Source organism: Zosterops lateralis (assembly GCF_965231275.1).
Source record: "Zosterops lateralis genome assembly, chromosome: Z".
NCBI classification, from domain to species: domain Eukaryota; kingdom Metazoa; phylum Chordata; class Aves; order Passeriformes; family Zosteropidae; genus Zosterops; species Zosterops lateralis.
In genome coordinates, this window is record NC_139800.1 from 53,398,661 (window position 1) to 53,426,619 (window position 27,959).

The 27,959-nt window shown below is 40.4% G+C and overlaps 1 protein-coding gene across 3 annotated transcripts in view; it reads left to right on the forward strand.

Moving 5' to 3' along the window:
- The window catches only part of SNX30 (sorting nexin family member 30), a gene marked incomplete at its 5' end in the record, with an annotated part of 56,377 nt that extends 30,083 nt beyond the window's left edge, over positions 1 to 26,294 (forward strand). For all 3 annotated transcript variants that reach the window (XM_083882864.1, XM_083882865.1, XM_083882863.1), the window contains 7 exons: positions 5,898 to 6,008; positions 9,694 to 9,852; positions 12,234 to 12,429; positions 13,067 to 13,266; positions 18,804 to 18,890; positions 23,561 to 23,713; positions 25,883 to 26,294. In XM_083882864.1, the coding sequence (XP_083738990.1) occupies positions 5,898 to 6,008; positions 9,694 to 9,852; positions 12,234 to 12,429; positions 13,067 to 13,266; positions 18,804 to 18,890; positions 23,561 to 23,713; positions 25,883 to 25,942 (966 nt within the window). In that variant the 3' untranslated portion in view covers positions 25,943 to 26,294. The remainder of the gene's footprint in view (positions 1 to 5,897; positions 6,009 to 9,693; positions 9,853 to 12,233; positions 12,430 to 13,066; positions 13,267 to 18,803; positions 18,891 to 23,560; positions 23,714 to 25,882) is intronic.
- Positions 26,295 to 27,959: the final 1,665 nt, after the last annotated feature.

Genomic DNA, 27,959 nt, shown 5'->3' on the forward strand with positions numbered 1-27,959 from the left:
CTCTAAAATAGTAACTGTCTCTTGCTGTGTTACATTTAACACAATTCTGTCATTCATTTTTACTCTAAGAGTCTTAATCTTGCAGGACACATTGTATCCTTTTTTACTTGGCTCAGCTAAGCTTTTAGCTCTTACTTGATCAGAAGGAATAGGAACCACAAAATAAAATTCAGCTTTCCACAGGGAAATGGCTAAAATTGACTAATATTATTCCCGTCTTAAATTAAGACATCGTCAATATAAAATACTTCTATATAGTGGCAACCTAATAATGTTCCTGTGCTTGGAAATCCTTATGTTCAAGGGTTCCTTTTCTTTTTAAAGTAAAACTCTGAAACGTGGCCAAGGTCTTTACTATATTTAGATCAGAATTATTACTCAACAGTGTCTCTTTTCTTATTTAAAAAAATAATTCTATACTTCTGATTTTGATGTCTACCTACCTGTCTGTTAATAATTGTTTTATTTTGGATCTCATTGTAGCACATAAATCTGCTGTATTATACTATTGCAATGCTATTATGAAACTGTGTAAGTTACTTGTCTGAATTACCATGAAATCCTCATCTTTTTAGTTTTATTATTCTTGGAAACTTTTGGTTAATCTCTAGGATCAGAACCTCTAAGACTATCTACCATTGTTCAAGACTACCAGTATTAATGGTCTAACTCATTCTTGCCCTACAAATAAGGTGTCTTCAATGCCAAGCTAATCGCCAATTAGCCATTGTAGCTCCAAGCAGTAATTTAACATGGCAGAAAATCTGCACAGGAATAATCCATAGAGTGAGATGAGGAGCCTTCTCAACACTTCCCTTGCAGCCTTGCAGAAAAGAAGTTTGAGACCGCTAAAAGGTCTCTCTAGTGCTTCTGAATGAGGAGACAGGGATGTCTAGGGTTTTTCTCTTCTACTGGAGAATGCTTCTGGAACCTCGAAGGTTCGTATGAACATGGGTCATAGAAGGAGTTATTCTGAAGACTGAAAAGCAGCATCACTGGAGCAAGAGGGGAGTTGCTAATGCTGTAATGTGTGATTGTGGCTGTGGCAGGATACCACTGTAGGGAAGAGTCTAGACCAACCACAGTCTCATTTGTGTTGTGTGGGGTGTGTTTTTTCATCTTTCTTTTTACAGGTCCTTCATTCTAACAGGAAAATAAAAAAAAGTCTCGCAGTTGGCCCTGGGCTTTTGGTCTTAAACCTTTGTCAGCAGGTGGTGGTGACTGAGGAAGGGTCAAAACATTGGCTTGCAAAGGAAAATTTAAAAATTTACTTGATCTTGCTTGTGTACCTGTTTTCACGGCTCTGTAGTAAGAGCCAGGTAGCATTCCCTAGTCTGTTTTGTGGATGAACACATTTAAAGAATGTAATGGTAATCCTCCATTGATTCAGGACTGACTGTCTTGATTCTCTCATACCCTGTGTTCATCTTGCTAATGCAGTTATTGATGCAAGTTAGTAAGCAGTTTCCTTACACAGGGAGTTTAGTGAGACCATAAAAGTGGGTGAAACTTGTGCTGGAACTTAATGGGTCTTGCCTGTGATGCTTGAAGTGTCTTTGTGTCCTTCAAATAGATGGATGTGCATTTTAGGGACATTTTACCAATCAGAGGATTTTTTTAGAAAGAGAGGGGAAAGTAAAGCTTGGCCTTACGTTATGTAGTCATCTCTCCTGAGAAAACATAAATAAATGTACTTCTGACTTCACTTTCATTGTACTTTCTAGGATGGCAAGGCCTTCTTCTGTGCCTTTTCCCATGGAGGTTTGAATAGCTGAGTGCTGTTCCTCAGTCATGCAGTTGCTCTGCAGGCTTGAAGGCAGAGTGTTTCAAACCAGTCAGTACTGGGGGTCTTGTTTTCACTTTCCTGTCCTTCTCCTCATGCTTCCAGTCTGTTCATTGGGTAGATTACTTGAACACATGAAACAGCCTGATTCCCTAGGCACGAGCAGGTAAAAGTGGTATGAAGTCTTTTCCAGACAGGCTAAACTGTTTGAGGCAAAAAGAAATACTGGAGTGCTGAGAATACCAGCTGTCTTCCTTTCCCTTCTCTGTCATTCTCCTCTTTTCCTAGTTGAAAATTTTGCCTCAAACTTAAATTATAACATGGAAAGGAATCCGGAATTAAGTCTAGTGAGTTAGAGAGTAGAGCTAGGGTACAAAAATACTTTCATATAGTCATCACAGGCTAGCTTCAGGTTTGACTGCTAACTCCTTCCAAGGAAGACAAGAGTCTTATGCAAGACCAACACTTGGTGATTGCCTTAATACTGCCTTTAGTCAAAACTATTCCAGCAACTAAGGTAAAAGTGTCTGTAACTCTGCCTGCTTTCCAGCAAGTAAAACTGAGCTCAGAGTGCTGCAGTGCTGACTTACTGGAATATGCTGGAATTTTCAATAAGTTCCTGGAAACATCTTGCCCATTGTTTTTTGGGAGGTTGAGATCTGCCATGTAAGTTTCTCAGCTTCTTTTGGAAGAGACACATGTCCTTGCAAAATGAGATTTATGAATCTTACTGAGAAAGCAGGAGGAATTTGACTGTGTCAACAACATAGATGCTTCACATGTTATCTGTTATTGAAATTTCCCTGTTCAACCATCCAGGAGCCACTCTGGCAGTCGCTCTTGCACCATCTGAGCTGATACCAAGACCCTTTCCCAGCTATGCTCCCTCACTCACACAGTCACACCAGTTTTCTGTTCCTAGGTTTCCCATAGCAGTCTCAGGCACTCCAACCATTAAAATAATTTTATCACAGTGCAATAGCAAACTGACAGCTCGAGCTGGTGTCTCTGAGGAGGGATCCTGAACGAAGGAACCCCTGGGCATTTATCCCCTCCCCAGTCTGAGCGCGGGAAGGTCTGGGATCATCGGCTCTGCCGGGTCTGGTGTCCGGTCCGGTCCTGGCTGGGCCGCAGGTCCCTGGGCCCATGTTGTGCTGAGGGTCGGCTCTTCACGGCCTCTTTGCCTGGCTCCAGAGCTCAGCCTGCAGCTCCCTGCAGCTGCACCCCGAGCTGCCTCAGAGGATGTGTTCTTGAGCACTGTGTTTGGATAGTGGCAAGATCCTCCTTCCTCCTATGTGCAAACTGGAAAAAATAACTTGTGCTAAACTAATGAACAGGTTGATCTGAGATCCACATTCTTTAGCATTAGTGAGGTTTCATTTAAACCATGAAAGGCCTTTATGTTCTGCTCAAATAGTCTTTGAAAAGCTTATTTGCTGTCTAGATTTGATAACCTGTACAATAAACACTGAAACGTTGTTGCTGCATTTTCATCTCAGAGGAAAAAAAGTGAATAAATATGGAAAACTTAGCAATTCTGCTTGTGAAGTAAAGGCAACAAGAGCAGTTTACTAGAGGTGAACGATAGCTAATACATGGTTTATGTACTGGGACTTAACCCTACTTTCCTACTCCTAGACAGTCCTATACAGTTTTCCTTAACTATTAGAAGAATAGTGGTTAATAAGTGGTTAATAAATTGATTACCCAATTTAATCAATAAAAATAATTTATTGAATAATTGAGATACAAGTTTTGAGAAAGCTACAAGCAAGAAGAGTGCCGAGCCCGGGGTCGGCACTGGGTGAACTTTAGATTCGGTCCCTATAGCCTGAACCTCCCTTGCTTCACAAATTCTGCCTTCATAGGGTCAGTTTTTATACAGTTTTTTGGCTAGGCAGGGATTTTCTCATTCTTTTGTCCCTCTTGTTCTTCCAACGTAATCATGTCCTTCTTTTTCTTGCTGCTGGTCTGTCAAAAGTTTTCCAGGAAGGGATGAATACTTGATTCTTTTTAAGGGAATCCAGTATTGGAATGCACGCCCCTGACGATGCCGCCGAATATCTTCTCATAGATACATAACGGATGATTATCACCGGGGCATTGTCGGGCCCATTCCTGGAGGAGATTCAACTTCGATCGATGCCACCCTTTTCTATTGCCAATCAGTTTCTTCGTCACCGCCTGTGGTTTCACGATTCCTGAAATCTTTAGTTCTTAAGCATGAATTATTTTATTTCATATATCACAATAAGCTTCTCAGTGCTAACAGATGGGAGACTTTACCTTCATTCTCATGCTTCAGAATAAGACACTACTGTAGTATGTAGCAGTCTGATTACGCTCATTCACTCACTGTCTGATCTCTTAAAATGCCTTTGGGCAGTGACAGCCACTTCACAGATGCTCTGCCTCCTACTGAGTTATTACTGCCTCACCCCACCCTTTAAAAAAAATTTCTAGAGTAATGCCATTCAGTCTGTTATCCGAAACAAGTGAAAATTATTCAAATGAAGTCTCAAGAAGTCACATTTATAGCATGGCAGTCTAAGATTTTAAATAAGCTCATGTTACCCCGAGATGTGTGTAGCTGAGTAAAGCACAGATCTGCAGTGGATATTGGGGTCTTAGTAGTCTCTCATCTACAAACACAACTGCTTCAGTTCATGAGGATTTGTTATGTCAGTCCATAGACTAACCTCTATATTGCTTAACATGGCCTAGCAGGTCAAAGAAGGGAGGAGCTGATCCCGATTTCTTCTGTCTGTACCTTCCTTTACTAGAAGCCAAACCATTTCATAGGTAATAACCCATCAGCTTGCTGCTTGCAGTATCCGGGACCTACTGTGCTGTTGATACTGTGTTAAGGCTCCTGACCTCACCCTAGAAAGAGATTTCATATGTAGAACTTTTACAGGATCCCCAGTGGTGACTGGTAGGAGTAAAATGCAGCAATTGAAGAGTTAGAATCATCCAGAGAGCAAATGAAGAGATGGATTGCATTTAAACGCTGCTACTGGCTGGAACTAGCAAAGCAACCAGGTGCTGGACTCCATGCCAGTTCAAAGCTGGAGTTGCCAGTGTATTCTCCAGAATGCGCTGGGTTTGATGCCTGGCTGCAGGCATGTGGTGTGCTGGCACTGCAAGCCATTCATTGCAAGATGGACCTGATGCTGCAAGTGACTTAAGTATAGCTGCCTGTGCTTCTCAGTGGGACATAACTACAAGAGCCGTCTACCTTCTAATCAGGGCTACTGCAATGCCAGGCTCTTCAGCAGACACTCCTAGTTGGTACACATTTTCACAAGTGCTTTTAGGCAGTTGCAGTATGTGCTCTGCAAGCAGCCCCATACAGTCAGCCTTCCAGAAGGGTTATGGACTGTTCAAAGACTGGACAAAACACTTGCCAACAGTTTATCTGCATACATACTTTTTTTTTTTTTAATCAAACTTGTAATGACCTTGTCCTAAAGAGGGAAAATTTAAAATATTTCATTTAATGTAATAATATCTAATATATCTAATTGGGCATACACATAAACAGATTTGTTTCTTTGTCTTGGAAGTCAGCAAAAATAGTCTGTCAAACCTTGCACTGGCTTACGTTCTCATCTTTTGACCTTGGAGTGTCATAAGCCCATCAATCACAGAATACAGGATAGTGGTGAAATACTGTTTCACCTGTGGATAGTGCATATCATAGAATAAGCAAGTCAGTAAACACCTTTACTTTTAATTTTTGATGATTAAAATAGTCTTGTCTTCACAATAAATATCTCATACAGTCTTTGCAATCTTGTAACTGCCCAGAGAGTAATGTGTGCAGTGCTTCTGCTCTATGGCCTTCTACCATGATGAGAGCAGAACATGTAATGAACTACAAATAGATCTTAACACATCAGCTTCAAGCAATCATTTTTCATATTACTGCTTTTCCACTGCTTGAAAGTCCAGAGGATCTTTCTCTCATGCTGGCCGCACAGTTTTGGGGATTAAGACACCCTGCAAGGCTTGTCTGGCTTTGCCCTTGCCAGGGATGGCTGCACTGCGTTTGCTGCTAAGCTCTGAAGTAAGAGATGTTATTGCACACTAAGTATATCCTGTTCTTTTCCAGACCACACGAGCAGAGTTTGATTTGCCGGAGTATTCTGTCCGTCGGCGGTACCAAGACTTCGACTGGTTAAGGAACAAGCTGGAAGAGTCCCAGCCAACACATCTTATTCCCGTAGGTAGTAAGCAAGAATCTGCTGTTAAGGACAGTTATGCATCTATCTTCAAAGGACAATATTTGGATGATATGTGTCTAGATTTAAAAAACAGTACTTCATTCTCTTTGAGTAGTTAGAGTTAAGTATGGTACTTTATTGTCTTACAGTGCAGTGGAAAGAGCTTCCCATTCCTGACTAGTTAGGAAACTTAGACTTTTCTTGAGTGTCACATCTGAGAGGTAAGCTTTGTCAGCCTTCTGCAGGGCAATATGTGTGCTGACTACAGTAGCTGTGACATAAATAGAATACATTTCATCTGTTGGCTCAATTATTACATCTGTATTTCAGGGCATCTGGGGATTATGAAAAGTCGCACGTACTTCAAGTTCTAGTTTCAGTTTTCAAGGTGGCCTTTTGAGCTGATTTTACAGAGTAATTTAAAACTATTTGTGCTGACACTTAATATCACTAACATTTAATAGCCCAGACTTGGAAGTCTCAGCTTCTGGCTTGGTAGCTATTGCATGCTACCCCTTCAGTCGGTAGAAGTTTACCTAATAAGATTAGCTAAACTATTGCCCCCATTGTTGCTGAAACCGGTGATCTGATCACCTTATTTGATGTGAGGTTAGTGCTACCTTACATGGTTTTTGTGTGAATAGGTAGGAAACCTGTGAGTTCATCACCTTCAGTGCTTTTGAACGAAGACATTTAAAAAGCCCTGTCAGAATTGAATTGGGAGGAAATAGCAAAACTACTAGCATACTTAAGCTTGCCTGTCTGGGGTGGTGGAAGTTTCTCTTCCCTCCCTCCCTCCCCCCCTCCCTCAGCAAGGAGTAGGCTGTGTGAGAAGTATATTAAGTTGATCTATGGTTGAGCGCCGTTTAAGTCCTTAGTTATGCTGGAACTTGCCTCGAGTGGAATAATAGTTGAGTGTCTCAGAGATAATAGGTACTTCACAAAATCATGTGACACCACTAACTGGCAACAAATATGTTTAGCGAACAGTAGGGAAAAGAAAGACAGTGAGCTTGAAAGCATAAGGTGGAGGCATGTGTTAAGTGCCTATACTGTTATCTCGCCTCCCATTCTCTGAACAGCTGGCACAATCACAGTTAAGTTTCTGCAGATTCTTGGGTACACCGACAGGTGGCCAGTTCTACCTGAAGCCTCCAAGGCTGTAAGTAATAGTTGAGTAGCTGGGAGAAGGTGAGTCACAGCCAGGGAATCAAGCTGCTTTGCTCCAACGAGGAATTTGTTGCACACAGAACAGCAAACTTGGCATGAGTAGCTGTAATACTGGACATGGAACCGGCTGCAGAACAAGCCAGTATCTTAGGTACCTTTCTTCTAGAAAATTTGGAGATAAAAGGTTGTGCTGCCCTATTGTATCTGTTTATGCACAAGTTAGCAATTACGGAATCTCCTATTAGTCTCCTTCATGCAGGGTATGATGGGGAGACTGCTGAATGCTTTATGTATTTATCGTCTAGTGACAGATGAGGTGTAGAAGCCAAAGGCAATTTCAGATGTACTGACTCAAGTGTATTGTGAAAAGATGTTTCAAGACATAAGACTGTCTGTATTTGTAATTATAGATACTGCAATCCCTGAAAGCCTTCTGTTTTAACAAGTTATCAAAAGGGAATTGTCTTTCTAATCTCAATATAGTGATTCTACCTAAAATCTTCCTGTAGTAAATGGTGTGTCTTCTCAGTGCAGTGTGTCATGACAGCCTACACTTAGGAGCCAAAACTAAGCTCAGTATGGGTTCCTCTTCATATCTTCAGTTCCTGAGTTACTTCTTTTTAAAAGATCTGAGACATTCTAATATTTTCTTTCAAAAAACAGTATAGAACTGATCTCAGATCTGTCTCTAGACTAGAAAAGTAAACCTAACACAGGCAAGGTTCTTGTCCTTGGATGGCCATGTTTGGATAGTTGAAGCCATTTCTGATGGCAATGAACTCAGCTCAGATGTCTCAGTAGGGAAAAATAAATTGTTAAGATGGAAGACTATAAGGTAGATAATTAACACACAGTTAAAGCAAGATACCACTTGCTAGCTGTGTTTATTAATTACTTGAGATGGACCTCCAGAGGCCTAAAATGGAAAGTAATGTACCTCCTGTTGTAGTTGAAACCAGGTAAATGGCAGAAGTCTTTGTGATAGAGGAACGTTCTTCAAATGCTCAAACTTTAGTGATTACTCAGTGCCAGTTTGCATGTGTTTGGTTGAACTAGGGTTCTTTAGACTAGTTTTCCTTTCCCTCTTTTTTTTTTTTTTTTCTTTAAACTTTTTTCTTTTCCTCCTGCATATGGTGCTGAGGTAGTGGCTTCCTAGAGTCCCAGCTAAAGTTTACAAAGCAAAGGAAGATAGGTTCTTCCTCTCTGATGACTAATGCACAAGGCATTATACTTCGAAGAAATCTAATGATAGGGTACCTTACACTGGTTTAACTAGGCTGGCTGATTTGAATGCTAAGCATAAGGTAAGTCTTAAATTGTAAGAACCAAATACAAATCAAAATGTAGCTGTGTTGCAGATAAGTCATGCTGACTGCTTTTCTAGGAGATACAGTCTTCATGTATAGCCCTGAACATCAGTTCAGGTATGGTGGGAAAGCAGTATGGATGGATTTTTTTCTTTAATTATTTTTGACACGGATTTTAGATTATATACTCTTAGAGAGGAGAATCCTGATTCCTGAATTGGGTGAAAATGGCTGTCACTGCTAGTCTAACTGTAAGCAGATTGTCTGGATGGACTGGTTCACAAGAATGAAATGCAAAGCACAATTTTAAAACTGATATTAATCTTGAAGTCCATGCTGTCTCAACAGAACAAAAGCAGATTAGTGGTAGAGCTGAAACTAACTGTGTTTCAGCTTAAAAAGTTATCTTCCATCCAGAGTGGTACTTCAGAGTCTGTAATCCAAGTCTAACAGGGGGGACTGTGTAACTAGGAACTCCAGAGACAGCCTGAGTTTATATGTCAAGCTGAACTGCAGAGATGAACTGATGGACTCAAAATAGCAAGATGTAAAAAAGTGGATGTATCATCAGGCCTTTGTCACATACAGAAACATACTCAGGAAAGTCAGCTGTGATAGATGGCCAGGTGTGCTCATACTTCAGAAAAGATCCAGCCATTTGCTATGTCAAGCCCCTGGTTTGTTTTTGTTCAGTGTTCTCACTAAGGCTGTCAGCCTTTTACAGGAGGACGCTATTCAGAAGCTCTAAACTGTACAGAGAGGTTATGTGGGTAGTAAGTAGAATCGTCAAATTTTCTGAGTTTCCCAAGACTGGGCAGCCTTGCTTCAACACTGGATGGTGGGGAAGGGGCGGTGGGGGGGGCACGGTGCACTTCTGTTATAAATGGCATGGAGCTCTTCTGGCCTCTCTTTAGAGCTGGATCTTGAGCATGGATAGCAGTAATCTAAGCGATGCTACAAGTAGTTAGTATGAGTACTGTCTGACTTGTTTGGTGTGACTCTCAGCTGAAGCCACTCAGTGGAATGGCTAGCTTTAATCCAGACCAGCTAAAGGATAATTCTGAGCACAGCTTGTATCCTATCTGATGCATGTTTCCTGTTAGCAAACACAATGTTTCAGTTCCTGTTAAGACTGGATTTGATGGCTTTGTTTGTTTCCAAATAACAGAAGCAAGTTTTTGGTCTTTTGAATCTTGTGCTCTGACAGCCTCTTCCTGAAAAGTTTGTGGTGAAGGGTGTTGTTGATCGCTTTTCGGAAGAATTTGTGGAGACAAGGAGGAAAGCATTAGACAAGTTCTTGAAGAGAATAACTGATCACCCAGTGCTGTCTTTTAACGAGCACTTCAGCATCTTTCTCACAGCTAAGGTAAGCCAGTAACTTTCAAATGCAGTTGTTGACCTTTGCAATCCCTTCTAAAATGAGGGTAAAAAGGCAATAACAAAACTACATGTGCCAGGTGCATTTTAGAGCTTCCTCTAAAATACTAGAGGGTTTTTGGGCACTGTGACTATTGTGTGTGACAACAGTATGGGTTCCCTGTACTAGAACGGAAGAGGAATGATCTCTGCAGATTGATGAATTGCATTCTCCAGACCTGCTTGTTTTGTAGCCTAGAACATACTCCTGTTATGTGAGAGAGAATAAAAATTCAGAAATCTGTAGACATGAAAATTCAGAAACCACTACAACTTCAAAATCCTCTTTTGGGGAGGTGGAAAGGGGAAGAGGAAGAGAAGTCTCTCTTGCACAAAAGCTTGCAAATTTCTTGAGTTTTTATCTTCTCTGTACTTCTTATACTGCCTGCACTTGATGCCTTCAAAACTAAGCATGGAGGCCTCATTTTTATTTGTTCTCAGCCAACAACTTCATGCTTGTCTTCTGCATGACTCGTGCGGGAATGGTGCAGTTTTCTTTGGCTTTCATTAGCACTATATAATACTAGGAGGACCTGCAGCTGTGCTTGGGTTCTACTAGATAGGTGAGAAAAGCTGTAAAATCATGCCTTTTCAAAGTTGCATTACTCTAGCTCACTTAAATGTGATGTTTGATCTCACTTCAGGTTCATGCTCTGCTTGCTGTTAATAATCAATCTCCAGTGTTCTTTTCAATTTCCCCTCTGAAACAAGCCAGAAATGCAAAATTTGTTTAGCACGTTAAATGTCATATAGCTCTGTTCCTCTTTTGATCTGCCCAAGCATGCTGCAGCTTCCTTAGTTGCTTTATTTTTCTTCTCCCACCCTGTGAAATGCATGTCAAGGGCTTCATCCTCTGCTTTAGGAAGAATTTGCCTTGAGATTACAGAGCATCCTGGGAGGTGGGAGGAAAGGATACATGTTCTACTGACTGTCTCTAATGTTTTATCTTGGTCTAGTGGTGCAGTGAAGTGTCAGTTTGATGTGCTAGGACTTAATTTAGTTACTACAGGAAGTCATAAGATCACCTCCTGGTTGAAAAAGAGAAAGTAGCATTTCTTCATGTTCCTTGTTTGGACCTGTAACATACCAGAATGCTTGAGAGAGAATGAGTGAATAATTTTTGGTTCAAGGATCTTTTCTGATGTCTGCTTGCAGCTTGTGCTGAGGACATGTGAAAAGCAAAAGTCAAACTGCATTTAAATGCAAACGTAATTGAAAATTATAGTAGCTGCTAAGATGTCAGATTTTCTTAATCAGACTTACATTTGACTTCCCTTAAGTACTTGGAATAAATACCCTAGTACATGTATTGAAGATGGCTGCTGGTTTCTTGGTTTTTGGTGCCTTTTTTTTTTTTTTTAATACACCTAAGCTTTTAGTCTAGTCTATAATAATATGTCTGAATTCTTGATTTCTACAGTTCTACATGGTTTGAACACATCTTTTCCTCACGCTCTGTAGGATAACTGAACTCTAGCTCCTGAGCTGATTTTCAGATGTTGAATACTGACCTCTGCTGGAAGAAGTAAAATTAAAAATTGTCAGCGTTTTGGCTAACTAAAACAAATTTTTTTCTGGTGTACTGTTAAGGTGAAATTCCCATGAAAATTGTAGGCAAGCAGTCTTGTTAGCATGGATTATCTGAAAATTTGTTTGTGCGAATGTGTAAAGGAGTGTGAAGGAAGTTTACACTTTCTGTGGAGGCAATGTGGATGCGTCTGACCCAGCCTGAGCTACAGTGTCTCTTGGAGAGGAGCTTTGCTGGTCTTCCCACACTGCATTTTTTCTGCATGCAGTCTTCACCTGCCTCCAGTTTGACCATAGAACTGGAGCAGGAAGGCTGCTTACTAAATAAGCAATGTGCAATGCATAGCACTTTAATAGGTCATTAGAGCCAGCTGGTGCATCTGGTTAATATTGGTATTGTAGCCATGACTTAGAAGTATGTGTAGATGAATGATGTAAACTGTTTTGGTGGAACCAGAGCTGTTAATAAGCCTGCTTTCCTGGTGAGAGTACAGGAACATGGGAAAGTATGACCACATGCAAAGTTGGACTACTTAGTTATTTCTAATGTGCTTCATACTGTTCTCCTGGATAATTTACCTCCATGAAGCCTTGAAGCTGTGCTCAGCTGTACAGCTTGTAGAAAGCAAGCCTTTGTTCAAGGGTGCATGTCACATGTAATCTCTTGCTTTCACAAGATTTGATCTTAACTGGAAAGTATCCTTCATTGTATTAATATTTAAACATGTGAGTATTCCTAAACATATTCTTTTTTGTTTTGATTGTTTGTTTGGGTTTTGTTTCTTTGTTTGTTTTAATTCCTAGGATCTTAATGCCTACAAAAAGCAAGGAATGGCTTTGCTGTCAAAGATGGGCGAGTCTGTCAAATACGTTACAGGAGGCTACAAATTAAGAAGTCGGCCACTGGAGTTTGCAGCCATTGGGGATTATCTAGACACATTCTCTCTAAAGCTTGGCACCATTGACAGAATAGCACAACGGATCATCAAGGAGCAGTTGGGTAAGGACACAAGGTGTTCCATCATAATACTTCAATCCAAGTGGTCTGCATCTTACTCTTGTTGATAGCATGATCAAGACAATTTGTGTTGATGATTCTGGCCTGTAATAAGTTGCACAGAAGGCAAAATCTAGTGCCCGCTCCAGATTTTAAAAAGGCTGAAAACTTAACACAGTATCTGATACTAGCTCAACTCTCCAAATATATTTTTTTAAGTTGAACTTTTTGTACCAACCTACTGTTTTACTGGAGTAGTTTTTTGAAAGACTAGTTCCAGGTGGAAGAACCTGGAGGAGTACAAAATGAATTCCTAGAAGAACATAAGCTTTACAGGTCTGTCTTAGTAGAGTTAAGATTTACATATGTTTAAAGAACTGACCTTGGCTCCTGCAGAGGTGCAAGAGTCTTTGTATTGGAAGTCTGTAGGAGTGGTAAGTTAAGAAAGAGGCAACTTGAACCTCTCACCTGTGCAGCCATAGAATGCTGTCTATTAAGAAGCTAATGCAACACAGGTCTTGACTCCCTGTGGGGATTAATATTATTCAAGATTGGTGTACAAATTCTCCTATTTTGTGTTTGCACGTCTTTGTGCCTTGCTTTTACTCTGTTAATCTATATTTCCATCTGCCTCTTGTAGAATATTTGGTGGAACTACGAGAATATGGGCCTGTTTATTCAACCTGGGGAGGGCTGGAGGTTGAGCTATCAGAGCCACTGGAAGGAGTGTCTGCCTGTATTGGGAACTGCTGCACAGCTCTTGAAGAACTCAGTGAGGACATGACAGAAGACTTCCTGCCTGTACTTAGGGAATATATATTGTATGCTGAGTCAATGAAGGTAAAGAGAGCCCTGTGGCAGAAAGTGCTGTTGTTGTGTTTGCCTAGAATTGGCAAGTTCATTCTTTTTTAACAGTGAGAAATGGTGGTAGTGTGAAAAGTGGGGAAGTAAATAATACATTAAGTAGGAGGATATTTTCATAGTCAGAACAAAGCTAGGTATTTTTAGTAGCAGGGTACTGCATGGGTAGCATTATCTGTCTGCTCTGCTCTTCAGTCAAGCTAGGGTCAGTATTGTAGGGCATACACAACATGTTGCAGAGTTGTCTCTTTATTGGTGAGGCAGGTGGTACTCTCTAGGAGACATCCTGTGGCTGCCTAGGGTCTTTCTTTGCATTGAAGCAAGTTGTGCTTCAGCTCGTCACTACAGGGTCACAGCCTAGTCCAATAGGAATTAAGCATTAGCAGTTCCTGTCACTTGTATGTAGCAGAGTTAGGTGCCTTGTTTTAGGACCGTGTGTCCGAATAACAGACATTGTTTCCTCTGTAATCCCCCTGCCCTATGCATGATATATGCCTGTTAATAGGTTCTGCATACCAAGTAACTGCTTGAAGATGGTGTTCTGTGACTTGTAATCTTTCTAAGAACTTGATGTTTTACTGCTTACACAGATGTAATAAAAGCTACTTTAATGTGGGTTTTATTCTCTTGAAGTTAAAGAGCACTGGTAATCAGTCACATCTAATGGAGAAAAGAATTACTGAGTAGACTTCACAAAAAAATTATATCAAGGACTTTAGTTTGTCCATCAGAGCTTTTCATCACATGCACACACACACACACACACATACACACACACACACACACACACACATATATATATATTGATAGCAGTCCTGCTATAGTCCTACTTCAGAAGTTTCTTCTAAAGAGTTTCCACTTGGAACAACTGTTACAAGGCTATGATACGCATTCCTTTACAGATCTAATAGCCCACTGTAGACTTACAGTCTGAACATGGTAGTCCTTCTCCATCTTAATGTTAATCTCATCCTATGCTTCTCAAGCTGAGAATTTAAATGCTTACTTGTAGATGTCTTTTCCCAGCTTCAGGAGTTGTACATATGTGTGATTAAAGTATTCTTTCAGGTGGCTTTGCAATAATTCCCTGGGTATATTACTTGCTTTTGTCACCATCAATTTGACCCCAGCATGAATGAGGTGTATTTTCTTTATGGGTCTGTTAACAGTAAAGTATTGCTTGAACACAATGAGCTGTAGGAAGCCTTGTCTCAGGATGTTTGGACTCTAGGAAGTGGACGTGTGTGCTTACAAATAAACAGAGCCTGAGGCTAGTGTTAAATACCTTAACTCAGAACATCTGGCTTTTGATGCTAAAAATGCCTACCAAAGATGGCATCTGAAGAGGCAAGCTGAATTGCGAGAGGTGCTCTTCACAAATATAGCAGGGGAAATTTTTTAAATCTAAAAAGCAAAGGCTTCTTTAGCTGAAGAGGTACTTTAGGCAGATAATAACCACTTACCATGGGCAGAGTGGCATTATAGACTTGCACCTAGGCTTCCTTTTGGTCGTTTAGAGCCCTTTTAGAATAGAACTGTCTCCAAGCCAACAGTTACTTAACTGTCTAAAGTACTTCTTCAGCTAAAGAAACCCTTGCTTTTTAGCTTGAACTTTTTAGACTGTTGACTCGACTTTCTAGTACTCTAAAGGATTATGCTGTTTTATGTCTGGCTTGGGCATCTTATTTGCTTTATTCAGTCTAAAATTTTGAAAATCAAGAACAAAAACTATTGTTAGCCAAGACAGACCATTCATATTTTCCTTCCCTCTCAAATAGCAAAACTGAACTCTCTCAGGTTTTACAAAGTACAGTTTTCTTCTGCTGGAAAACATCAGCCTGTTTCTGAAGGGAGCAGCTACTGAACAGTCCTTGCAGAATAACACCAAGTAAGCAACTAAGCTTAGTAAGGAGGTTACTCTTGGAGTGCAAGAGCCTTTCTGTTGAAGGGGGTGTCCTCTTCACTAGCAGTGCATTCGTCTTCATCAGCTGCTGTAAGGACTACTTGTGAGATGAAAGTCTGTTTCAGTCTTTCAGAGCACATCTTTTGCACGGGGTACTTGGTGGAAGGTAACTCTTCAGGTACTAGGAGTTCAGTTCAACCTTGATTAGCTTTCTTTGTTGCACACTGTACCCCTGGTGTAGGTATGGGAACATGATCTGTAGAGCCTTGAGTAAGAAATGCCAGATTATTGTCACTGTTCAGAGATAAAGAGGCCTTGATTTCTTCAGGAGGACTGTTGTACCTAAGGGGAAGAGCCTGAGGGAGCTGCACCTACAGAGTCAAAGCCCAGTAGTCTGGTTGAATAGAGTATTAGTTGACAGAGGCCAGAAGCCTAGCCTCTGGATTTCTTTGAAAGATTTGCAGAGCAGGGCAGAAGCTGGTGTTATGGCCTTGAGTTAAAATGTGTTCTGGAAGTGTCTAGAAGAGACCCTTTCCAAATTACTCACTTTGCTCAGCACTTGTTAGGCCACACTTGTGCTCAGTTTTTATCTCTGCTGCACACAGAAAGATGTGGATGAGCTGAAGAGGGTCCGGAAGAGGACCACAAAGATGGTCAAAGGACTGAGAAGCCTGCTGTGTGAGGAAAAGCTGAGAGAGCTGAGTATGTTCAGCATTGAGGAAGAAGACTTAGGGAAAATCTTATCGCCATCTACCAGTATTTAAGGATAGACTACAAATATGATGAAAGCTTCCTTTTCACAAGGAGACACCCATGGAACAGGGACAATCAATGCAAATTACTCTTGGGAACATTTTCATTGAACACAAGAGGAGAGTTTTCACAGTGAGAATAATCAAGCTTTGGAATAATGTCCCCAGGGTAGTGGTGGATTCCGCAGCATTGGACATGTTTAAGATACAGCTGGACAAAGTGCTGATCCATCTTGTCTAGACTGCGCTTTTGCCAAGAAGGGTAGGATGTGATAATCCTTGGGGTCTCTTCCAGCCTAGTGTTCTATGGCTTCTATTACATGGCAAGGTGATGTCTCAGTTCCTGGTGCAGTGAGGCCCTTGTCAGCAAACATGTGGTACCACGTTGCCCTGGGAGGCATATGCAGAGGACAAAATGTCCTATACATGATTCAGTGCAGATATTAGGATGTTATATTACTTCTTTTTGCTCAACACTCCTAGAAAAGTTTATCGAGTGATGTGATCTCCAGGGATGTTCTTGGACATTACTTTTAATGCTGTTAAAACAAGCACCACATTAATAGGTAACTGTGTCTTTAAGGGTGTGAAGTAACTAGAGATCCTCTTGTGATGTGTAGTCACAGTAGGAAGCTATGTGGTGTGCAAACAGGATTGAAATTGAAATTTGAGATAGGAGGCTGACGGCAAATGCCTGAAGCTCTGTATGGGCCAAGGTGGAACGTTCCAACTAAATATAAAATAGTGAAGGACCCACTGAAACTAGTCTGTCTTTCGTGTTTAGACACCACTGGTTTAGTTCTGACCTGAAATAACTGAAGTGTGTTAGTTGAGGTTTTTTTCAGTTTTGAGTTTGGTTTCTTCCAACTTTTTTTTTAACTTTTTTTTTCTCTCCAAGTGAAGCCTTAACTAGTATTGCATGGTCTTTGGCAATTTTGAGGATACTTGATGCTGAGCTTTTCATAAATGCTGCTAAAGCACCAAGGCATTGATCTAGAGCAGAGGAGGTTGCCTGGAGGTGCCAGAGGAAAATTTGGGACAAGTGAAAGGCAGTGCAGTATCTTTTTCATCACATACAGGTGGGCCATTATGCGGTACTTAAAACTGTATTCAGAGGCTCATTGTTAATGGTCCTCAGTAGGTGGACTTGAGCACTTAAGGGGAGTTAAGACATTAAGACACCTGTTCTTTGAATCCAGTTTGCCAATAACTGTTAATCATTGGCTACTTCTGGTACAGATTCAGCTTCTCCACTGATTCCAGGCCTCTAAAGGCAGAATGCAATTGCTGGAGGCAGTTTTTTTCACAGAATTTTCAGTTGACTCAGGTTCAAGAGGCGATACAAAATAGAAATACTTATTAAATCTGTCAGATTTTTGTTGCATTGGTAACCTCAGTCACTTAAAGGCCATCCCACATAGTTGCATAGATTCGAAAAAGAAGGGGCAATGTTGTGGTTTTTCAGGCAAACACAAACAATGGCATGCTTCTGCATCCCTTTTTGGAACTGAAGGGAGAATTAAACTGTTGAATTCTTCAGGTTTGCCCTCTTTTTGTTGACTAATCTAATAGTAGCTTTTGGATGGGGTGCCATTCCCATTTATCGTGGGTTGAACTTTATAAGACTGTTGATGGCAACATCTCTGGAACAAATGCACTGGTGGCCTTCTCTTGGCTTAAGAAGACGGAGGGGGATGATGATTAGTAGATACAGGATTTGTATGTCCTTGATTGCTCTTAATTAGATCTAGACTGGTTGTTAGAGCTCTGAGAAGCTACTCTTTTAAAAACATATTTATGTAGACAACAGTGCATATGACTAGTCCTATGTTACTAGCCTTTTCTGGACCTGTTAAAATTACTAGTTACCAATTTGTGTCCTAATGGGACAATTCCTTCTAGGTGGCAGAAGGGAAGACTCAAAGCCAAGTTAGCTGCAAGAGAATTTCAAATTTACAGTGAGTGTTGACTGCCCTCTGAGCATTTTTAATAATAACTTTGCATCAACAAAGTAACTAAAAATTACTAGTTGTTTCTTTGTGAAACCTGAAATGGTAAGTTGCCTGTTCTTGCAGATACAAAACTATTTTCTAGTAAGTCATTCTTAGACTAATTCCTGTGGTTGTTTTCAAACTGTAAGACTGTAGTATAACCTTACCGAAGTTCTTTGTGGATATAGTACAAACTAAGGATAGCGTCTTGGCTCTCTATTTTGAAAATGCTCTGTCAAGAAAATGTTTACTGCTTGAGGAGCTCTCTCAGGCAGTCCAGTCCTTTTCATGTTCTCCTTTTCGTAACTATTTTTTTTTAATGAAACCAACAACCAACCCTCCCCAGACTGTTCTAAAATAAAGGCTTACTTTTGCTCTAACACCGGAATGTGACAGCTTGTTTTAAAGGATTCTGAAGAGTCTTTGAAAGCCTTAATACCTTCTGTGGTGGTCTTCCTGTCTCTTAGCCAATGCTGTTGTCTATCTGCTGCATGAGAATATCAGAAAGTACATTAGTCCTTGTCAGCTTTGATGATTTTGTTTATATCCTTTTCATGGTGGTAATACGTCAACTGATGAATTAAATTTACTTAGTCAGGGTTATATTAATGGTTTCTATCATGACAGCTTCTACCTTGCATGTCTCCAGCTTGTCAAAATGTTGAATTTTATCTGCCCCTGCCAGCTGATGGAGAGAAAGTGCTGTTGTTAAAAGCTACTCCCTATATGCTGGAAAATAGGGACAAAGTAAATCTGGAAATCTGACTTTGGGCTTAATTGGCAATGAAGATGTATCACTTTAGAGTTTCTTGTGGGCTGGGGGAAGGAACAAGAGGATCCCTTCACAGTTCTCTTTTCTCTTGCCCATAGAATGTGTTGAAGAAGAGAGACCAAGTTCAAGCCGAGTATGAAGCAAAACTGGAAGCAGTAGCCTTGAAAAGAGAAGACCGTCCAAAGGTTAGCACTTAATATAGCTCTACAAAAACAGTTTGCACTTACACTACTTCCTGAAATGAATGGGGAAGCAGAACTTGCTTTTTTTCTGGATCTGGTGGCTTCTTTACAGTATAAGCAGTTTCTGGCAGAACAGAAATTCGTTGTTGGCAAGCTGGCATGAAATAAAGACCTAAGTATAAATATATGTAACTTGTCTAACAACTTCTGTATTACTGATCTCTCACAGTTCAGAGCAGGATGACTCTGTAATGCTTCAACAATAGCCAGCAGTCAGTTATATGGTTCAGTGACAGGTAACAAAGCAGTGGTAGAACAGTCCCTGGTGACTCAGCAGTATGCCAGCTAGCTGAGTTAAGGTCCTGTCCCTGGCACTGTGGAACTGTATTGTTTCAGAACACTGGTTTTGGCTTTCGAAAACTCCTTATTTTGCCTTTTCTGCTAGAGACCTCTACCTGTGTGATGCAGAACAGAGACAGCATGTATCACTGGATGACAGGTTTTGGGTGGGCACTATGCAAAAGCCAAGCTGTGAACTGATATGTTTATGCTGCCACTCACTTCTGCATGAAACAGAGTACAAGAGCCTTTTCTTAAATCACGGCAGCTTTAAATTTAACTGATGATGGCAGCAGGGTTTGTTCCCTTCCTCTGCTTGGAGGTTTTTGGTTTCCCTTATCTTTGTGTTAATAATTAATGGATGACTTTCCACTATTATGACTACTGTACAATAAGGTTCCCTCTACTGTAGGTTCACATAATATTTTGAATCTAAGAAGCTGAAGAGGATGAGAGCATAGAAATGCAAAAGTGGTTTTTTTTATCTTTTGTCTATAATGAACTACAAATAGTGGTGTACTAGGTATTTTGTGGTGCTCCTGTATTTGAGTCTACTGCCTGCTCCTCTGCTGGCTGGTGTGATACGCACTCTACTTCCACAGTGTAGCTTTGTATGAACAGGTTCTAACAGTTGTATCTAGGATGGACGGAACTAAATCTAACATATCCAACAAGCCAGTTTTTTTGACTTTACCAACATCTTGATAGAGTGGAATTGATTAATTTTGCTAATCTTGCACCTGTTAAAAGGTGTTTAGATCTCATATCTCAGTGGGATTATTGCGTAAAGTGCAGCATTTAAATCTTGCAATTTTTTTGAATACTTACATCTCCTCTCCAGAGTATCACCATGTTTTTTGGCAACTCCTTGTACCTTTTTGTAACATAAGTAGTTCCTGTCATTTATAAGATGGAGTTAAACAAACTGTGTAGAACTCCTTGCAGGTTCACAAAATACTATCTCTGGGGTTTTCAGATCCTTTCCAGCCAGAGGATGTGTCGTTACCTGTAAGAGCTAATAGCTCAGAGCTGTGCCTAGCAGCATATCGTACATTCAGCAAGGTCTCCTGGCTATGACTTGCTGGAAACTAAAAGCAGGCTGAGTGTCATGTTGTGGAATAGCATTTGTCTTCCTTGTGGCATATTTGCTGATTTGGTAGAAATTATGTAAAAAGACCGGAAATGAAACCTTAAGAGAACAAAGGCCTTTGTTTAGATCTTGAAAAGAAAGCCTATCGCTACTTCATAATCTGTCACTGGAGGGCATTCTGGGCCTCCTGTGCACATACCAGCCTGGCATCACAGAGCTCACCAGGCCATCACAGCTCTGGCAGTGGGATCAGCCTAGAGCTCAGTGGCCTATGAATGCAGAAGGCTGGTAGTGCTACTGTGACTCTGTCAGCAGGTACTGCTCAAAATGCTGAAGCTTACACCAAAAGCACAGAGTGGGTGGTGCTTACCATCGTGATGTTTGTGTGGAGTCTGCAGCCTTTCAGTTTCTAACAAATGCAGTGGTGAAATGCCTCTCATCCATTTCTGACCCATGCTGGAGCTAATTTTGCAGTAATCTAAAAGCACATTGAAGGACAGGTGTGGTTTCATTTTGGTGAGATGAAGTTTGCCTCTGATGACCTGTTTTATTCTGTCTACCTCAAGACTTTGAAGTGTGGTGATCTATGGGAACAGTAAATACAGCAGCGCAGAACTTGAAGGTGAGGAAAAAACCACTTTGTAATAGATAACTGTTTCCCATAACTAGGAAGGTAGAAATATCTTATGCAAAGATTTGTTGTCTAATTAATGCTGGATTTGTTCTGCTTCAGGATCATTTATTACCTGGTAATGATGATGAGTTTTAAAGTGGACATGCTATCTGTGATTGACCACATTAAATCACAGATGTTAGGCAAGCTTAGTTTTTTAAGATAACAGAATCAGCATGAAGAGGATTAGATGTATATGCAGAACTTCTTATCATATATGTACATATATGCCTGCATATACATCTCTCACCAGTTCTAATTGACTCACTAAAATAATTCTGGACCCTTTAAGAGTGTGTTGGAGTTTGAACCAGTTGTCACTTTGGTTTTGTGGCTTGAGGGGTTTTTGAGCTATTAAGTACCTGAGAGCAGATATCAGCAAAGAAGTAGCAACTTTCCCCTAAGTCCAGTCTACTTCCTTCCTGTTTCTTAGGTGGTAGTTAATATTTAGTGTCTCCACTGGTAAAAACAGATAAAAGCATCAGTTTGATGCTTCAACTTAGACCCAAATTTGATGATAAACATAGAATATCTCTTTGCATTGAGTTTGCACTGCTATAAAGTGCTTAAAAGCTGTTAATTAACTTAAAATTTTGTCTTAACTACTGAGTTGCAGATTATGTTCTAGGAAGCTGCAGTTTGTAAAGTAAGGCATCTGTGCTCCCAAATAGGACTGCAGCATGTGTAGACACTACTTTCATGATGCCTTTGGAGACTTAGTTGCAGTTAGTTGTTGTTGTTGTTCCTTAATGAGAGCACATGACCCATCTGCTGACCACTGGGTTATCCCTGTAGCTCTAAACTCATACAGCCCTTTCAGCCTGGCAAGCCAGAGAACTTGCTGTGAGAAAGAGCGGGTTTTTGTATAGCTTCATTGTGGTTTCAGATCCTAACAGAAGCAGGAAGCTGATGAGTGCTTAGAAGCTAATTAGATTGGGAAATCTTACATGGTTTTGCTTCCAGTCTTCATAAATATTTCTCTTGATAGCCTGGCCTTTTCCCATTAAGATACCAGAGTACTTACGATGTGAGGCATATGTGCCTTGAAGGGAGCATCCCCTAAACCTTCAAGTCACTGGCTTGGTTGTTCTTGTCTGCAGCCTACAAAGGAACTTTGTAGCAGAGCGAATTCTGTAGCCATAAGGATAGTGCTCAGACATGGCAGGGAGAAAAAGTATCTACTGAACCTCCAAGCTGCCTGTAGTGTAAATTCAGTTGTGTGATTAAAGGGGAACTCAAATCCCTTGAGTATGAAGAGCTCCTGAATCTCAAATGGGTTGGTTTGTTGAAGAATAGATGTAGGACCTTCTCTGAGTAATAAAGTGATCAGCCCTAATCCATGTTCTGGAGAAGTACAGTTGGTGTGTTTCTGCCTAAATCAACTACCTTGCCAAACAACAACATAGTAGCCCACCTCTAACTTCATGTAGGTATCCATGAAAAGCATCTTGTGTAGTCTGTTCATCCTCTTCCTTCTTTCACACTCCTCAGAAAGGGAGTTTACTGAAAGTATCAAGTATGAGAGGAGCCACCACAAAGTTCTTCAAATGTTCTTCATTCTGTGATTTGCCTTTGTGCAAGCCACAGCTTTCAGAGCAAAAGTTCACTTCTCACTTTGGTACCAGGATTCAGGAGTTTCCTCTTCTGAGCTCATGGGCTTAGTCTGCATGTCCTTACAGGATTCCTGTCCGTGTAGACCATGCAGCATTGCGAAGGGAAAAAATAGTGTTTGGCTTTCCTGCTTGACAAAATACTTGTAAATTATTCCTGGTTTTGCCTGGTGCTATACATTAAATTAGCTGAAACATAAGCAAAGAACACCAGCTTAGTTGGTCTAAAGTGTATGTACCTTGGGCCAGTAACTATTGTCAAAAATCATTTAAATCTCTACCTCAGCTTGCAGTAGGCTGACCCTTCAGGATTTCATTTCTTGCTTTTGCAAATGTATGTCTGTTGTTGAGCCTAGAAGTCCATGAGCACATCCAATGTTGATCATGAGCGCTTTGCAGTTAAATTTTGTTCAAGAGGCCTATAAGGCTAAAAGTGGAAGCTAGAAACTAAGGACTTAGAAATTTATTCTGCAGCTGTCAATACCAAGGTGTCTTATGCAGCTTTTTTGATAAACCTAGATGTTTGTTGTTATATACACACTGGTGTAAATTGGGACATTCCTGCTGCAGCTATAAAAGTGAAGCAGGAAAGTTTGCTGTGGAACCAAGCTGCTCAGTTGGAGCACTAGGGAACTGAACCTTGGTACCAGCATTTACACCAAATGGTTTTCCTGTGCTTTCAGCAAGTGCTTCCTTCATGTCAGGCATGGAGATGGACAAGCACAAGCGTTCACCACTTAAAACAGCAAAAAACACATTAAGCAATCTCATATCCTCTCTAGTTCAGAACAGTGGCTTTTTCCCTCTAGCCATAACTGAGTTGATTCAGGATAACTACTGGATTGTGAACTTACCCTTTCTTCTGTAGTTTTGCTCAGTAAGGTTTGAGCTAATTCAGCAATCTAGCACTCTTAGTGACAATTTTAATTTTGTTTTTAAAAATTCATTTTGTTTGCTGCAGGTACCCACAGACGTTGAAAAATGTCAAGACCGAGTAGAATGTTTCAATGCTGACCTGAAAGCGGATATGGAGAGATGGCAGAACAACAAAAGACAAGACTTTAGGCAGCTACTCATGGGGATGGCAGATAAAAACATCCAGTACTATGAGAAGGTATGTGTCATTGTTTGAGCACTGGCAAGAACAAGAGTAGTTTATTTTCCTCTGAAGTGGTTATCACTACATTCTTCAGGAAATCTTCACACTGTCTTGAAGACAAGAATATTAGACATCTGAAGCTGCTCTTTGTCATTGTTCGAAGTTGTGGTCAAGTGAACTCTGTGAGACTAGTGTTCTTTTGCAAGTTAGCATTCTAACAGCATTTTATCATGCATGCTTGTCTGTTTTACACTTTTGAATTGAACAAATTACTGAGCAGCAGCAGTGGTGATAAACGCCCCCCCCCCCCAAAATCGCACATTCTAGTAATACTAACAGAGTAGAAAAATCTCTTGATTCTGCCTTTTATGAACAAAACTACATGAGTTAATGCACATCCACACACTCATATATAGATTACATCTGCTATGTGTAAGTTACTCTAATTGCTGTCCCTTTGTGCATCATTCTCTTCCTTGTATACTAGTCCTGAAAATACCAAGCCTCTGCCCTTTTTCAGTTGGTGCACTTGTACCTGAGGTTTGGTGTTAGATTTTTAAATTTTTAATTAAAAGGACCTTGACATTTAACTGCATATGCTTGCAATCTAATTTTCCTTTGTGCTAGAACAGTGTGGCCCAATGCAGTGGTTGATACCATAGGATCACAGAATAGTTTGGAAGGGACCTTAGAGGTCATTTAAGTTTCAACCTCCTGCCAGAGGCAGAGATGCCTTTCACTGGAGTACGTGATTCAGAGCACCATCCAGCATGAACCTAAAACATTTCCAGAGATGGAGCAGCTTCTCTGGGCAAACTGTTACAGTGTTTTCTCATCCTAAAAGCAAAGAATTCCTTCCTAATTGTATAATCTAAACCTGCCCTCTTCCAGTTTATAGCAATTGTCTCTTGTCCTATCACAAGTCCTTGTAGGAAGTCCTCCTCCAGCTGTCTCATAAGCCCCCTTTAGGTATATTGAATATTTACAAAATACTAAACACTACTAGAACTACTAGGCTTATGCATTGCCTAGCAAACTGTACTTCATCTTGTCTGTTAAATTTTACACATCTACTTTACAAGCTTCTTCCTGTGCTAGGTTACCTCTCCATGTAACATTAGTATGCAGTACCTTCTCCCCTTCCAGTGTCTGTCTTGTCATAGTTCATAACTGCTCACACAGAACTTCTTCACCCTGGTCTCTCAGTTCTAAGGCTGCTTGTGGAGGGGGATATTAGAGACTCCACTGAACATCCAGCAGTGGCTCTTCCATTGACAGATCTGTAAATTAGTTCTGCTTTTAGCAAGGAAGCTTTTTTGGTAAGAAACCAACCAGCCATTTCAGGGTACATAACTAGAAGTACTCTATTCATCTGCAGTACAATCAGCAAGGTTAGAAGGAAGATGTCTGTCAACAGTGACTTGTGGATATAAGAGCTGCTGATGAGTTTGCCCATTTCCAGCATTTAATAATTTGGATTCCACAGTCTGTATTTTCCCAGTTTGACTTCTGGGCTCTATGTGGTTGAAAGACAGTAACAACACACAGTGCAAGGACTGTAGTAACTGTATGTGTCTGGGAAAATGACTCCAAAGCCTGGAGTGGCTTTCTAATAACCCAGAAGCTACATCCTACTTACAGTTTACTATACCAGGCACTACTAGTTCATCATGTAGTGGAGTCAAGTCCCAGAGCTATACTGGAATACACTGTATTTCAGAATTAACTTCCCTAAATGTGTGTTTTCTTTCAAGTAAGTTTGCTGGTGGTAGGCTGTAATAGATCCCAATTTGTGTTCAAATCAGCCTTCCCCTACAGTCATGCCACAAAGATGTAAATTTCTACTCAAAATAGTTAATCTGCCTAACTGAAAGCTATTGTATTTTTCAGTTTAGAAAAATCTAGGTTAGTATTTGGAAATCCTTGGTGTTCTGATGATTTTTAATGTCTTGGGCCAGCTGATGACTTTGAAAAACTTGAATATGTTGAATTTGTTTGGAAGGTGCAGCTATTCTAACACCTCCTTGCTGTTTGACATTCTAGGCTTTTTCCCTCTTCTGTAATATCTATAAAGACCCATATAACTTTTCTCCAACTTGCATGCTGTTGGTCTGGAAAGGTTGATCAGAAGTTATATGAACTGATATAAAATTTAATTTTGTAAATCTTTTTCTCTTTCTTCAGTGCCTTACAGCGTGGGAGTCAATTATACCACTATTGCAAGACAAGCCAGAGACCAAATAAGAAGTACCTTCATGGACAGTCTAGCACTTCTGTGCTCACTACCACTAGTCATACTGGAACTGTATGGAGGACTCTTTTTTGTTAAGTTGACTGAAATGACAGCTGCACTTAGTTTTTCAGAGTATCTGTTCCAGCCTGTTTGAATTTTTTTCCTCAATTTTTGTGTTTAAACTGGGGTATGTTTCATCTTTTTGAGTTATCTTGAATGGTTCCTTCTTTATCCTATGGAGTGATTGGGGTTCATAGTGAAAGTGCATGGGGATCTTGATAAAATTTACCTCTCTAGTTTGGAAGGAACTGATGAGTGAAACACTAAAAAGATGAAAATAAAACTCTACTGCAAGGTGCCAAATGACATCTTTATCATTCTGTTTTGTTTGCTTAAAAAAAAATCCAAACCAATAATTATTTCTATGATACAATACTCCCTAGCCAATCCGTACCCCCCCTTTTTTTTTTTTTTTTGAATGGACAAGGAAAGGCTGGGAAAGAATATTCTGTTTTGCTACCACTCGTGTGCTCCCTCTAGATGAAATGGTCTCTGTAGACTTTTCTGTCTGGGAGTTGGGCTGGATTTAGACAGACCATACCTGCACCAGCTGCAGATGGCTGGTGATGCAAGCATGAACTGTGGTTTTTGTGAGTGTGGCATGCTGTTGGTTCATACTGAATATATTTGTTTACCTTGGTGATTATGAAGTAATGTCAGTTGACTGAAGTGTACTTGTGACTGACTTGGGGATCAAAACCCAGCCTTGCTGTGGGAATGAGTTGGACTGCAGCCTTTCAAGGGTTGTGGGAGTAGGGAAGGAAGTACGAGTCTTTAATTTTTCCAAAGCCAGCTCTGGAAGTTGTGTGGTGGAGATCTCTTACACCATGCTTTGTGTATGGGTTTTACTAGAGCCACTTTAGGCTTGGTCACCTAAGATACCTGCTGTAGTAAAAGTAGAACTCTGTTTTCTCTCCCCACACTTTCTTTGCAGCAGCCAAGGCCGAAAGGTGTCAAATGTTTCCTTCCACCAAGCATCAGAGTGTGTGAAACTTGCCTTAAATGGGTTGGTGGGGGTAGATGGGTGTCCTATTAGGTACACATTAGTATTCATACCTGTCTCTGCTGAACCACATGGCAAGTCTTTTAGGACTAGTTTTGTTACTGACCTATTTTCTTGGTAGTTTCTGTTGGCCTTTAGAATTGCAGCTGCTTCTACAAGTCCCTTTTTTGTCCTTGCTCTTGCAGAACAACCTCAAGTAAATGCCTACTTTTTGTTAAAGGCCTTAGGAATGCTGATGTGATTTAACCATCCTAGTGAGGGGGGTTGGGGCTCCCATGAGTGTTAATACTGAGATTTAGGGCAATAAATAACTCAGTGCTGACTGCTATATTTGAGTAATTATTTGTTCTCTGGCAACATTCTTGCAAAGAATGTGAGCAGTGATTGATTTTGTGCAACTTCTCTGTTCTCCTGTAACAACCTACCAGGTACTAGTCTGATTTGGAATTTATTCCTTCACAAACACCAACTGAACATGCAGCCACCCTTCTCAGCCTGGTGGCCTTATGGAACTCTCTAGATGAGTTATTGCAGTATTGGTAGCCATCAGGCTAATGAGATGGTGCTCTCTGCATGAAAAAGGAAAATTTAAGAAATTTTTTTCTTTTTGGCTCAGCTGTCATTGACAACTTTGCGGTACTAAACAAAATGTGTTTCTTGTTTTAAGGTCAGTTTGTCAATATGTACTTTTTGGTGTAAATGAGAACTCTGGTTTAAGTTACTGTTAGGTTCAGAATCACAGACTCCTCTTGTTTGGGGGAAGTACTTAAGGGGATCATCTTGAAGCAATCTAGAATAAGCACTTGCATACTATCTTACAGTCTGTCCTTCAGGGTTGCAGTCTTCCTGATTTTCCACTAAGAAAACTCAACATGCTTTTTGAATTAGTTCAAATTAGTGGAATAAATGGAATTTTAAATGTTGTAGTTGACTCTACAACATCACTGGGACTCAAGTAAAATATA